Here is a 15,102-nt window from a genome sequence, read left to right as displayed (position 1 = left end):
ATATGTGTGATTGTTGTCATTTTTGTCTTCCACGGATTTGCTTGTTGATTTATTTTGACATGATGGGGACTATCCTTATTTTACAATGACTTGTGATGGTTATGGAAACATGGGAGAAATTCACAGATAAGACAATAAAAAACAAATATTTCAAGATAAGTGACAATTACCAACACTCCTTAGTATACCCAAACATTTACATATTGGATTTATTTTTTGGCCAATGTGGGTGTTTATTTCAATCAGTAATACCTCAAACATTATTTGGTATTATCTTTAATTTGCAGCTTTACACTTAATCTAACTTGGCTTGAAAGCTCTACCTTAGAAACTGCATAGAACACTGCTTCTCGAAACAAACAGATACCAGAAGGTGGTTGGTGATTGTATAGAGCAAATGTCCACGTGAATAAAAGTATTTTCATGTAAAAACACCCATTCAGGTTCACCATACAGGACCATACAGGACGTTGGCCTTGTTTCCTGGGATGGAGGCCGGTGCTGTGGAGACACATTACCTGTGGAGGTGTGATCCCAGTGTGCGCTGGGTATTTAGCATATTGATGTAATAACGATTTGAATGTACACCATGTAAACATGCCCATACTAAGACGGTGTCAACACAGATGACCCACACACCCAGGGCTTCTCCTATCATGTCCTTTCACATGAGCGAGTCCGCGCTGCAGGCGGTCCAGCCCCGGTGATTGGCATGTCTCCTACTGGAGGACTGCGCCGCTGCAGCAACCCTGAAAGCGAAATAAGGAAGTGAGCGATCAGTGCTAGGGCGGCGGAGGGATACACAGGCAATCCCCATTCTGGCCACGGCCAATATACACACTCCTAACCCGCCAGTGGAACTCCATCTAAGGAACGACCACACTCCAAGTCTGCCTCCATAGACCAACAAGCACACAACCCATCCGCCATGGTATGTATTGTCATTCATTCTGTGCGGCGAGGGAAGCGTTTTTAATTCTAGCACAGCCTGTTTACTGCGGGCGACAAGGTGTTGTAGCTGGATGCCTTTCCGCTGCTGCATGTTCTATATTTTATATTCAGTCAGTGATTCCGATAAGAGACGGAAAACGCCCGCAGACCGCATTTCATATGTCCTCGCTCGCGCACGGGGTAGCGCGAGACTCGGTTCCGGACTGGCTTTTTAGTCGTCTTTGCCCTATTTATGCCTGAAATACGGTCCACCTTCAAAACGGGACCGTATTTCCTCATAACTGCGCAATTCATACGACATTATTAGGTCTACGGCGGGTCAGGTGGCCGGTCCGCGGCTGCACGATGCAGAACGATTGAGTTATTGGACTACACCGAGTGGTATCGGAATAACAGGCCGGCTATTGTGGCTCATTACGGGATAATTCTGCACCCATAACTGCATTCGGGTGCATTTTTACAATCCGCCCTCAGAGCGCAGGCGTGTCGAGAAGCGGGAGAGCCCGACGCTGACACGTTCCCTGTCAGAGCCGACATGTTTCAACCCGTCTTTTGGAGAGCTATCGGTTTTATTCTCTTGTTTCCGCCGTACACACGGTGCGAACACGGTGCCCCCCCCCCCCCCCCCATCCCGCCCATACCCCCCCGCTAGGAGACAAACGAGCTGTCTGCGTATGGCTTCCCCCTTTTCTCTGTGGCACCATCTTGCTGCTCGAGCCGAGCCGTGATGGGTAACGCCACTATTTTATCTCGTCGGTGTTCCGCAACGGAAAGCGTCCATATTGTGTAATGACAAGGTTATAGCTGCAGCGTGTCGGCCGGCTCCTCCTTCACTGCGGGCTGCTCTGGGGTTATCTCGGCCTGTGCTATCTGTCGGTGCTCCGGCGGCTCATTTGGTTGCCTCTTTGCAAATGTTCGATGTCATGCAAATGCAGCTCCCGTGTGAGTTGAAGCGCTCTCTCCACCTGGTCCGACACAAACCACCACCAGCTGTGAAGTTTAGTCGACTGTTTTTCCACACCAAATATTACAGGACCCTCATGCACTTGTAATACTTACATATTTTAAAAGCTTACGTATTGTTCTGGTGCTGCTTACATTCTGATAAAAAACAGTGTTTCAGTAGGCCTCTGTGACTTTGCAAAACACATTAACATGCACATCAGCCCACCCTTCTAGCCAGATGTTAAAGATACACTCTCACACGCACACATCTGCAACCAGCTCATGAAACGGAGCTACTCACACACACACGGAGCGGTTACGAGTGGAAATGATCTGCATGTGGAGAAGAGGCCTTCAAACTAATCCATTGATTATCAAGTCTGATAGATCATTAATGGCCCCGAGGGAGTCAAGAAGCTGTACCCCCCAACCCCCTGCTGCTGTGATCAAATATCCCATGTATGCGATGCAGTTTCGTGTTGCAACACGGCGCAGTAATTGGAGTGTAAAGTAGAATTGTTATGGAGTTAGCCAGCGTATCAGCATCTCTGAAAAGTTAAATCCACAGGCGTAAGCCTCTTGTCTGCATCAGTGCCGCCATTGAAGTGGAAACAGCCTCCCCCATTGAGCTGGAAGTATCGGATAAGTAGTGGATCCACACTAAGGCCCTATCCTATTGCTGTTACGCTCTTGTTTGCTGATGCATGTTTAGTAACTTGACAGACATCTGACCCGCTGCAATGAATAATTGATATGCTTGGCGGCAACACCTAGCCATGTCCAACGTCCCCAGTGTCCAGGAGCCATAAAGTGCTCTCTGCGGCGTGGAGGAGTACCACCATATGGTGGGCCGGCCCTGACCGCAGGGCGTGGGGAGGCTGCTGTTGTTTACACCCATCCTCTCCCCCTCCTCCCTTCCAGACACGAGCCCCGAGGCCTCACTGTCTTTTGTCCAGCCTCAAAGAGAAGAGGCGTTCAGCTCTCTGTGCTGTGCAGCCGTAGAAAGGAAGTGTGTGTGTGCCACACTCACTCTTTGTGTTTGTGCTTGTGTTCCGATAAATGGAAGTGTGTGTGTGTGTGTCACACCCATCTGTCGGAGTGACAGCTGGTTGTGCATCTTTCACTCGGTAAATATAGGGAATTGAGCTTCTGCAGGAATTGTTTAGACCCCTCTCTGTGACAGATCAGAAATTCTAAAAGTGCCTACAGCGTCGATGAAGATGAAGAAAATCGTTCTCTTACACTATTTTGCATCCCCCATTAAGTTAAACCTAGTGTGAACAGTGAGCAATGCAGTATATTTGTACAAGGGTAGTAATATGACATCCTCGCTGGCCCAGTGAACTGCCTCCTGCCTCCCGCAGTCTTTAGAGCGCATTGCTGGGGCCGGCTGCCCGGGCAACAGAGGGAGTGGTTGACCTACTCGTGCCACCGACCCGCTGCCAGCAGAGCCCCCGATCCTCAAACACTCACACACCCCTACTCTTCTACAAGCTGCTATAAGACTGGAGGCCTGGCAGTGAACAAGCCCGTCCATAGAGCGCTGTGGAGGGTGAATCCCAGGGAGTTTCCTCTGAACAGTATGTCACATACATATAGAGAGAAGAGACACACAGAGGGGATAAGGATTGGAGAAGTAGGAGAAGGAAGAGGAGGGGGAGGAGTTAGTATTGGCCGAAGTCCAAGTGCCAGAGAAAGAAGAAGGAAAAAAAGGACAAGGAAGGGATGGTCCTGGTGGTGCAGCAGCACCGTGAGGCTCCGACTGCTTGGGCCTAAGCCAGGGGAGGATCCATAGCACTGAGTCACCATACCCTACACCCAGTCCACTTAGAGACAGCAGGGGACAGAAAGAGTCGGCAAGAGCAACGCAGCATGACAAAGAGGGTGACTAAGGACAGAAAGAAAGGGAGGCTTTTCGACAGAGAGGGCAAGGAGAAGAGATGAGAGGGACAGAGGAAAGATGGCACAAGCTAAATAAAAGGGATGAGAAAGAGAACATTGGTGAAGTCAGGCAGCCTGTCAGCAGTCGTCAGAGCCGTTTTGTCTCTTGACATTTCCGATTGTCACGAATGGAACTGGAGACAGGAAGAGGGCGTGGGGGGAGAGGAAAAGCTTTGAATCATGTCAGCTAATTGTATGAGTGCGGCCGGTGTTGTCCATAAAGCCCCTCGCTGGCTGGATCAATCCATCCTGTGGCTGCTGCTGCTCAAGCCATAGGGAGAGGCCTCTGGTTTCTGAAAAGCAAAATGTCAGCTCGCAGTGTGTCATCGGCTGAATCTTGTCCAGTCCAACCAAATCTAATTCAATTTACTGGCTCGGTTTTACAAAAATAAAATAGCCTCACCTCCAAACATAGACTTTACAAGGCTCTAATTTCCACTGCCACGGGATTTAAGGATGTCTTTGTTATTGGATGTTTGCTTGGCGGTATCCACGGCTAGATTACTTTACAAACATAAACACACCGACGGGCAGGAGGAATTCGCTTTGAGGCAGAACTGGCTACTCTGACTAATTCACAGGAAACATGCGGATGGAAAGTATTGGTGTTGAGGAAGAATGCCATTAAAAGGAATTCAGTGTGTATTTACAAGATTACACATGCATGGATGTTAGTGTGCACATCTGTGACTACTCTTGTTTATCTGTGTGTGTTCCTTTGCTGCCAGACCCATCGCCCAATGTCAGTGTGGTCTGTCAACAATAATTAAAAGAGAATCTTTTTATATGAAGCAGGGGTGGGAGGTATTTGCGCCTCAAGCTTTGTATTCACACTTTTACTGCTGATGGTATTTGTTTGAAAACAGTAGTTGCTTCACAAAGAAGCTGCATCTTTCTATGTGAACGGCAGTGGATGCTCGCCTGAAAAAAAACAGCTTCAAGCATGTGTGAGTCACTATCAGCCATCACGGAGCCCCAGCGAGAGCAGGGAGCAGGATGGGAGGGGGGCCGAAGTGACCCAGCAGGCCTTCTTTTCTGTTGGTATGACCATGGAAAATCTGTCATGGAAACAACCTCTCCTGGTCTGGAGGCAGCACTTCATCCGCTTTAGTCCCTCTTGTGTGGACCGCCACTGGGCGGCCTACTTTTTGAACATGGTGTGACTCGATCCCATGGAGCCTCTCCTCGGCTGGGAATTAAAGTCTGTGCAGTGCCTCTGTAGAGCTCTTTATAGCGGAGCTCAACCTTTAAAAGAACTCTTGATAAGGTGAGCCAAGTCTGATTACTGATTGCAAGCATCTGTATCAACTTTAAGGTGGACTCCAGTCGGCATTAAGCTATGAAGGGGACCGAATATTCTTCTGCTCCGAGAAGTAAAGGACAAGTTAATTCATAAATAATGAAAGAAGTCCTCTAAGTGATTGGCACTCCCATCCCCAGTGCATTGGGTGCTAGTAGTTAGTGTGGGCATTGTTGTCTTTGTTAAACATTAGCCGTCCTGAGAGCAGATTTCAGCTGAGGCCTAATGCGATGGCCCAACCTCGCTGCTCTCCTGAACACTGTGGCCAGTGTTAAGCCGTGTGGTGGTCGGTGGGTGGGGACGACAAGGAATGTAATGACGCAACAGTTTGGTATTTGGAATGGTTCCCTTGTTGAGAAACTTCATTGTTCGTAACCCTTTTCTTCTTTCTTTTTTTTTTCCAACCACAGGCTGACCAACTAACAGAAGAGCAGATTGCAGGTAGGAATCTCCATTACTCCCCTCATGGCCGACTCCTTTCCTCACATGTACACTGGCTACACACCGTGTTATTCAATAACGTTCCTGTCACATTAGCAACGTGACATCCCTCATTAGCTGCTCTGGTGGCCTCCACGACACTTAAGCATGGAGCGAAACTGAACATTGAAGGATTTGCAGCTCTCTTAGTAAATCATTAGCTTTTCAAACTGAACAGGAAGTAACAGGAAGAAGCATTTACAGCATGTCATGAGACAGGAGTAAAACGTATGAAGTCACAGTAAAAATACATTCTTTAAGGGGAGCTTATGCGCAGAATGAATACTGAGGCACCTTGATATTCTTGATGAATAAATGATGTGGCCTTTGTACTAGAACTGGAAGCTGCACCGGTTCTTCTCAGGCAAACCCTGTCTGTGGCTAATTAGCTTGTGCTAAAGCTCCAAGGCTATTTCCTGCACCTCTCTGGATGGCTCTTTATGGCCCCTAGCTTATAAGCCTGCTATCACAAGCTGGTACACTTCCAGTACTCTGCATCGTTCTGTCTTCTCACAGTCTGAGATAAGATCCCTGCGTGGGTTTACTACTTCACCTTTGTCCACGCTCGGGTGGGCCAATTTACAGAGAAGCATGAAGTTAGTAAACCCAGCCGCCTTTAGCAACACAGGCTTGATTTACGTTTACGACCTGTCTTCAGAGGGCTAACATAACCCGTTTCTGTAAGCGTACTCTTACCGCCCGCTCTTACCCCCACCCCGGCAGAGTTCAAGGAGGCTTTCTCCTTATTCGACAAGGACGGCGACGGCACCATCACCACCAAAGAGCTGGGCACCGTCATGAGGTCGCTGGGCCAGAACCCCACAGAGGCAGAACTGCAGGACATGATCAATGAGGTGGACGCCGACGGTCAGTATACACACACGACTGTAGGGCTGAACAAGCTGCAGCTAAAATACTTGACCCACAAGCTACGAGTGTAGAAGCTCTTTACAGAGTTCAGGGGAAGGGTTACAATGACATCTGTTATTAATGAATTTGTCATATAGCAATCCTTCTGAATTTATGTCCAGTTCTATTTGGAAGATGAATGAATACAATATGGAAATATTAATCAGAGAAGTTCTTTAATGTTTTATTTTGGATAAATTCATCGTTATGTTTATCAGGAAATAAAAACAACAAGTTAATAATTGAAATAATCATTTTAGTGCAGCTCTTCTCGATTTGCCCATGAGGTTTACAGTTATGAGTTATTCATTACTAAAATGTCAGGCATGAATAAGTTTCCTGTTAAAGACGTCATATCAGTTGGCAAATCTATGAAGTAGAGTAATAAATCCTCAACAGAAATGGACCTGTACTTGTTTATCTCTTTTCTAGTCATCCGACCACTCAAAGCGCTTTAACACCACATGACATCACTCACCCATTCACACACAATAGACAAAGCTGCGGGAGCATTTTTAGGGTTAAGTGTCTTGCCCAAGGACACATTGACATGGGCTATTGGAGCCGGGGTTCGAACCGCCGATCCTCTGATTGAAGGACGACCCTGTTCACCACTGAGCCACAGAAGAGAGGACTAACTCCATAAAGGTCCTGCATTACAAACACAGCAGAGATTTACATCTGTTTTCTATCCAGGCAGGTAAAACATGGCACAGGACAAACTCTCAGTGCTAACTGCTGTCTTTCTCTACTGGGAAAATGTATTTAAGTGATGGATAATCAGCAGTTACATTGTTAATTGTACATTTTACAAAGTAAGCGAGGTAGGAAGGGTTCTAATATTTAGGTATTAAGGTAAGGCCATTCCGTTCCGATCAGCAGTTTAACTGATCCTTTCCTATTCATGCCCCCGTTTTAATCAGGGAAATGACTGACAGTAAAAGAGCAAATTTACCTCAATGCGAGGTGCTACAGTCCTTTGGGAGATTATCCATTTAATTATCCATTATTTTCATTCATTTCAGAGGAATAGGACGATAATTCCACATACGCATTTTGTTGCATGACTTGGGTGATAAGAGCTCTGTTACATGATGGATTAAGTACAGCATCCATTACTGCCCCATCCTGGTGTTGTTGCCCACCTCCCTCCCTTTTCTACCAACTGTCAACCAACGGTCCAGGCCAACTGTCTGGCCGGTGTTACTTTCAGATGACGTGTCCCTCTGTGTCAGCAGTTTAGTCACTGAGTGTTCAGCTCCATCATAGCCGGCCACGTCAGAGATATGGGTGTGCAGGAGGGGCTTTCAGTGCTGGCGAGTAGAGCAGACTAAGTGTCGAAGGACTGTCAGTGTTAGCTCAGGGCCATGATTCAGAGCTCTTTATCCTCCTCTGCAGAGTCTCCCAAAGGTGCTGTGATAGAGAGAATGACAGAAAACAAAGTAGAAAGATAGAGAGGAGTTGGTTTGCACCTGAGCTGACCGTCCTTGGGCCGGCAGAGTGGAGGATGTGAGCTGTAAGTGGGCCTTTACCCCGGCACTGCTCTGTCAGCTTATAGGATTTTGTAAATGGGACCGCATTGATCAGGAGAAATCGATCGCACCGCAGCTCGGCTGCCCCTTCATTGAAATACCCTCCCACCATCCTCAGCGCCCTACCCCTCCCCCTCTGTTACATCCAGGAGCACACACACACCATCACTAACCTCCCCTTGTTCTGCCTCTGCCTCCCTTAGCTGATGCAATCTAGGTCAGACAGCAATGAAGCTAGTAATGGAAAATAAAAGTGGTTACATAAGGTCTCTATGCGCTTTGCACATCCAGTACCCACATTGGCAGCCATGGGATGTCAGCTGGTCCATTGAAAATCAGCTTTATTTACCAAACAAGGAGGCTACGGCAAAGAAGTAGAATGAATGGGAGAGAGGATGGACAGCTTCAGGCGGACAGAGAGCTGGTGAAAAGAACTAGTCTCCTGGCTATTAGATTGTAAAAGCCGACTATTTATGAACGGTGTGGAGTACAGTATCGGAAGGAATGGCTGCTGTTGGTCTCACAAGCACACAGATCGGGAAACAAGCTCACCACACCTGCTACAGGATCCAGGGTTCAACGACTTAAATGGGGATCAAATAAATGCACAACACAAATATTAGCTTTAGTTGCAGCGCATCACACGTCACCATTACACAACACTGCCTCTCGCTCTCATCTCAGGGATGGAGGTTGGCTTTGTGGTGCAGGAGGAGCAATGACCACACATTGAAGAGCGCTGAGATGCCTCAGCCTACCATAGTTTGCGTCAGCACCTCTTATGTGTATTCGCACCATCTCCCACTCGGTTCACTCCTTATATTCTCTCTTCACAGCTCCCTCATCTCCATCTCCCTCTCTACCGCCCACTCAACCCCTCCCCCTTTCTCTCTCTCTCTCTCTCTCTCTCTCTCTCTCCCTCCCTCTCTCTCCCTCCCTCCCTCCCACCATTTTCTCTCTCTTGCTCCCTATCTTCATCCCTCCTGGCCTCCATCCCTCCCTCCTCCACCGCAGCAGCTGGCTTGCGGTGCAGTTGAGCAGATACGGCCGGAGGGCTGCCTTGCCTCTCCAGTCGCTGTCCCCCTCAGATGATGGTTTTCCAGTTGCAGTCGTGCCCTTCTCCAAGGCCGACTCCCAACCCCCCAGTGGCAGAATGTGTTCCCTTGGTGCTGCTGGCTGCCTCTGTGTGTTAGATAACAGGTCCTTAGATTGTTACCCCGGGCTATGAGATCACCATCTGCCCCATCACATTACTGCATCCCTTTTTCGTTACACACACAAGCACACACACATTCATTCTGTGTCTCCGTTCTCTCATTCACTCTCTGAGGCGTGCTCTCTCATTGGTTAATCTGCGTACAATCCCTCCCCCCAACCCCTGTGGCTAATCCTCCTGGGTGGTTTGCCCTCGGCGTCCCTGACCTTCTCTCCAATCCCCTGACATTTTTTTTAGTGGCAGTTCTTAATTACAATACACCACCACGCTTACTCCCAACATCTCCAGGTCTCCATAAAAGCAGAGCTCGCCACCATTAGAGCCACCTCCAGCAATCCCATCCTCCCTCCTGGGGAGTCAGTTGGTGGGCTGCTGAGTTCTTCACAGATCCGTCCTCTGTCAAGAGGGTCTGATCCCCTGGTAATCCTGTCTTGACAACAGTAACATGGATATTGATCCGACCGCACGCTTACAGTGCAGCAGCTGCCAGTAGCCCCACCAAAACACAGTGTCAGAATGGGACAAACAAGGACTTAAGGGGGGGATATAAGTGGACATGAGGGATGAAGCTGGGTGGAAGTTCCCCAACCTCTTTTTGGCCTTCTCCCTTCCCCTTCAGCCAGAGCTTCTGACACGAGGCACCAGGAAAGGAGCCTTTGCTTTATCCAGGCTCGTCGAAGGCCGAGCTGTACACTGTGCTATATGTCTGCATTATGAATGACTGGCCATGGGTCCCCCTGCTATCCTGCTGCCTAGTGTATAACATATGCAGCATCTGCCCAGGGCTTCCCTGAGGAAGAAAGGGAAACACACACACAGATCTCCCCCTCCAAAGCGGTGTTTACCACAGGAACGAAGGTTTATATTAAATCTTTTATTTTATATTTTAAATGATTTTTGAGCCGCTCCCTTGTTGTGATTAGTCACGTCTCATGTTGCACTGCCAGGTAGGCCTCTGGAGAGAGGCTACGGTCCGTAGGAGGATCGTAAATAGAGACCACAATAGAGGACTAAATTAAGTCCTCCGTGCCTCAGTTGCTTCTCATCAGCTTAATGCTCACTCTTCTTATCCTGGTTTGCTTTTAACTAATTGTAGCAATTTTTTTGTGCCTCATTGATCACCCATTCCAGGTAATGGAACCATTGACTTCCCGGAGTTCCTGACCATGATGGCCAGAAAAATGAAGGACACGGACAGTGAGGAGGAGATCCGCGAGGCTTTCCGGGTATTTGACAAGGTAAAATGAAGGTTTCAGAGTATGATGAGGAACTTAGAGAACCGTTTCCATGCTTGGCAAACGTTTTAGCTTAATTTTGACCTTTTAATGTATGTGAAGCGAGAAGTCAGGTCAACTGGGAATCTGTAAGCAATGACTCAAAGATAACTGAAGTTGAAGTTAAGGTCAGTTGAAGTTTTCTAACTTCCTTCCTGCCTAACGCCTGTCGGCATGGCTCCTCGTTTATCAATCCGGTGGGTATTCTTCCCTCCACACCTCGTTAGCCTGTGGGATTTTTTTTCGGTTTCACACATTTGATTCAATGCCGGATGTTTCCAGGACGGAAATGGCTACATCAGTGCCGCAGAGCTCCGTCACGTCATGACTAACCTCGGGGAGAAGCTAACGGACGAGGAGGTGGACGAGATGATCAGAGAAGCAGACATCGACGGGGACGGACAGGTCAACTATGAAGGTAAAAGAAAGACGACAGTAAAGGAAGCACACTAAAACGCCACGGTGCACAATTAGCTTTAGTTTCTAGGCCATGGCGGAGGCTTTTATTAAACAGGGGAACCAGAGCACTTCATTTTACAAGCTGTTATTTCTCTGAGGGTGACCGCCAGACAAGCCAGCCACACATTATATTAGTTATTAGATAGGGGATATAGATGGATGCTGCTGAAACAGAGATGGGAGAAAGCCATCCTTCTGAATTATCATCAGTGCGCCAGGAGCCTTTTCACTCCTTCTCTCTCCCTCCCCCCTACTGTCGCTCCGTTGGCACATTACACGAGAGACTGCACTCATTTTCTAGAATGCTGTTGATATATTATGAACAGTCCATAAGTCCTGGCTGAAAAGTGACCCACTTCTATACTCCCATTGTACCAAGGAACAATGGATAATATGTACTCCACAGACAATGAGAGCCTCTCTTCTTTATGTATTTTCATGTTGTATGTGTGCATGCATATCACCATCCACAACTGTAACCACAATGCAGGAGCTTTTTAATCAGATGGGTTTAATGAGCTGAACGTGGAAGCTGTTTTGAAAGGGGACACTAATTAGGATGTGTTCTGAACCTGCTCAGGTTGATTAAAAAATGTAATAATGCATTTAATAATTTAGCAGGCGGCTGCTCTTTCTGGCAGCAGACCGTGCCAAAGCCCTACACCTGACGTCCCTATTGTCTTTTGTCCTCTCTCTCCCTCTGCAGAGTTTGTACAGATGATGACTGCAAAGTGAAGCTCGCCCGCCCCGTCCCCTCTTAGAAGAAAAAAAAGGAAAAAAAAAAGTTTTACTTACCGCTTGGGAAAAAGAAAATGTTCATTTATTCATACTGTTTCTGTATAGAAAATAATTGAATGTTGAAATAAAATATCCTTCTGTCCACACAGGAAAAATATAAAAAATATACAAAAATATCTGCATGAAAATGACGGTTAGTGATCCTGTCCCCTCCCCCCGGAGATCAGTTTAGCATCAGTACTTAACAAGTAAAAATAATATCAACAACAAACCCTGTAACTACTACTTTCAGACTGAAGCAAAAGCATTTGGCGAACTCCTTCCAGTCCCATTTGCTGGTGGTAAATGTCTGGGCTGGCCATCTCTTCTTTCTCTGTCTGTTTTCTGTTCTTCATGCATGCAGCTTGAGACCGGAGCACTAACCCCCCGCGCCCCCCATCCCTCCTCCGGGCTACCAGAGCGTGCTGATTCCACTATAAGCTGTCCTCTTGTTGGTTTGGTACAGTTTTTTTGTATTTGGAGAGGAACCCTGTACTGTTAAGATGAGCGAGTATACTAGGTTCTGACTAGCGTTAAAGTGGAATGGGACTTAATTGTATGCTAGATAAAAAAGAGGGAAAAAAACAATGTACAAAAAATACATTTTCAAATGTTTGGCATGTTCTTTTGTTTTTGTTATGTTGTTTGGACGGCCATCTTAGTAGTTGTGCGTCCTGCCCTTTTAAAGGAGGGGGTACCTAAAGAGTCTTACGGTGAGCTTTCTAGTTTCTTTTCTTATCTTTTCACTGAGATGGAGTGTCTGTCCTCTTTTCTTGCAAGAGAGAATCACTGGCCTTCACTTTTCGTTTTCTTCTTCTGTTTCTCGACTCAGACGACAGCGTAGTGAGGGGTGTTCTGTGTTCGCAGCGCATGCTATTAGGGGTGTCAGCACACCAGTCTTCGCAACTGTTCGTCTGAGTTCAGTTTACATTCATTCCAAGTTGTACATGCTAGTCTTTATTTTTTTTTTTCAAATAAAAGACCATGAACTTTATCGTGCCGTATGTCGTTCTTCTTACGCCCGGGTGTGGAAATGATCCAGAGGGCGACAACACGCATCGTATGTTGTTCCCCGACAAGACGAGCGTCTCCATTACACGGCAGAGAGGCTGGAGAGAGCTTCTCACGGGAGGGAGAGGCAGCCGACACATTGCTCTGGCGCTCAGCACTGGATATACATACACATCTATGACGCCTCTCTTCTCTCTCAAGACCTGGCTGGTTGCTAGGCAACAGGAACATGCTGTAACTGGGATGTTGGGCTTTCTTTTTTTTTTTTTAAAGGCAAGTGGGAGTTAGAATAAACCCTCCTGCTGATGACTCCATGCTGGCTTGTCCTAGTAAAGCAAACCAGAACACTACTGCTGTGCACATTACACACACACAGACACACACACACAGTACAAGGTCTCCACAATGCCTCTGACACAACACTACCTAAATGTCTAAAAGTCAAGAGCGGCATCGTTTTACTATATGTGTAGTGTAATATGAACATGTTTAGAAAGGAACATACAGCCTGAGACAGCTCTCCACCCACCTCCAGCATGAAGCCAGCACTTCCCTTAACCATAACCCTGTACATGGATACACACAGCGTATTCTTTCTACACAGCTGGGGCGGGGTTCTGCTTTCAGGGGAAAGAATGCATTTGTCATCCACTCATTTGCTCTGTAGATCGGTTTTAGATTAGATGCCAGTTAATGATAGACACCATGGCTATAATCATATAAACAGAAGCTCAGTGAAGGAAGTGGTTGGTTCCAAGAAACCGGAGGGCAAACCCTGCCCAAATGCTGCCAGTAACAATCCTTGTTATGTCTATCAACCCCTTAGTATTACAGCCATGGTGTTTCATTTTTGAAGGAAACCAGGCAAACTCATGCACTCAGCTGTCCCCTCCCTGCAGCACCAGGCGAGCCAATAGGAACCTCCGAGAAGTTGATCCACAGCTGGGACTGACTGCTCTAAACAGGTGCTCACGCCTTGAGGTTTACAAGCTGCAGTGTCTTCAACAGGAACAAAGTAAAATAATGAATGCATAAAACATGCACAGCAATAAATAAAGTGAAATGTATATATGAACCAATAAATAAAGAAAGGTAGGTAGACAGGTCGGTAACCAGGTAGGTAGCCTGGTAGGTAGACAGGTAGGTAGATAGGTAGGTAGACAGGTAGGTAGACAGGCAGGTAGCCTGGTAGGTAGACAGGTAGGTAGACAGGTAGGTAGATAGGTAGGTAGACAGGTAGGTAGATAGGTAGATAGACAGGCAGGTAGCCTGGTAGGTAGACAGGTAGGTAGACAGGTAGGTAGACAGGTAGGTAGCCTGGTAGGTAGACAGGTAGGTAGACAGGTAGGTAGCCTGGTAGGTAGACAGGTAGGTAGACAGGTAGGTAGATAGGTAGGTAGACAGGTAGGTAGCCTGGTAGGTACATAGGTAGGTAGACAGGTAGGTAGCCTGGTAGGTAGACAGGTAGGTAGACAGGTAGGTAGCCTGGTAGGTAGACAGGCAGGTAGCCTGGTAGGTAGACAGGCAGGTAGCCTGGTAGGTAGATAGGTATGTAGACCGGTAGGTAGATAGGTAGGTAGACAGGTAGGTAGACAGGTAGGTAGACAGGTAGATAGACAGGTAGGTAGATAGGTAGGTAGACAGGTAGGTCACTCTTTTTGATGTAGTGATTGCTCAACAATATTGAACACTAATTAAAGAACAATACCTACCCTCAAGGGCTAATTCCAAGGAAAAAGACATTCACTTCCAATTGGTCCCTCATTTGTTCTTGATTACTGTAAGCAATACACTGTATGATAATAATTTGTAGTAATTAGACATTATTATACTATCATAACCTGGCTGAACCTGAACTCATTTCTGATTACACATGAAAGCAGTTTCCCAGGTCTGCCACTGAGCTAACCTTACGTTGGCTCACTAGATATTAATCTCTGCTATAATCTGCTTATCTATTTCCAGCATCTCCGACCTGTGTCTGTGTATCTGCGATTCAAAGCAACATTTCCAGCAACATTTCCCCTCAGTAGTAGGCTATTTTGATAAATGGATAGGTTAGACAACAACAACAACAACAACAACAACAACAACAACGTTTGCTTGTGATTCAGTCTGCATAGCATATGAGGTTTGTGTGTGACAGAATGCAGAGGTGAGTCACAGTAACAGAAGTAAACAAAGCATTGTACATGCCACGAAGCAAAGAAGGGACGTACCAGGACTCTGTACTCCATAGTTATGTATATATGGTACATGTAGTTAGTAATACACTGACCATGGAGAAGTAACCTACCTCAAAGTACT

At 46.8% G+C, this 15,102-nt stretch overlaps 1 protein-coding gene across 1 annotated transcript; it reads left to right on the top strand.

The window, feature by feature from the left end:
• Positions 1–783: 783 nt before the first annotated feature.
• Positions 784–11,976, top strand: calm1b (calmodulin 1b). The gene is made up of 6 exons (XM_034527266.1): positions 784–931; positions 5,548–5,578; positions 6,341–6,484; positions 10,406–10,512; positions 10,831–10,966; positions 11,714–11,976. The coding sequence occupies exons 1-6, from the start codon at positions 929–931 to the stop codon at positions 11,740–11,742; spliced, it is 450 nt and encodes a 149-aa protein (XP_034383157.1). The 5' UTR covers positions 784–928; the 3' UTR covers positions 11,743–11,976.
• The last annotated feature ends 3,126 nt before the right edge of the window (positions 11,977–15,102 follow it).

The sequence above is a fragment of the Cyclopterus lumpus genome, chromosome 24 (assembly GCF_009769545.1).
Source record: "Cyclopterus lumpus isolate fCycLum1 chromosome 24, fCycLum1.pri, whole genome shotgun sequence".
NCBI lineage: Eukaryota > Metazoa > Chordata > Actinopteri > Perciformes > Cyclopteridae > Cyclopterus > Cyclopterus lumpus.
Note: the sequence above shows the minus strand (reverse complement) of the source record. Positions and strands in the feature narration are given on the sequence as shown.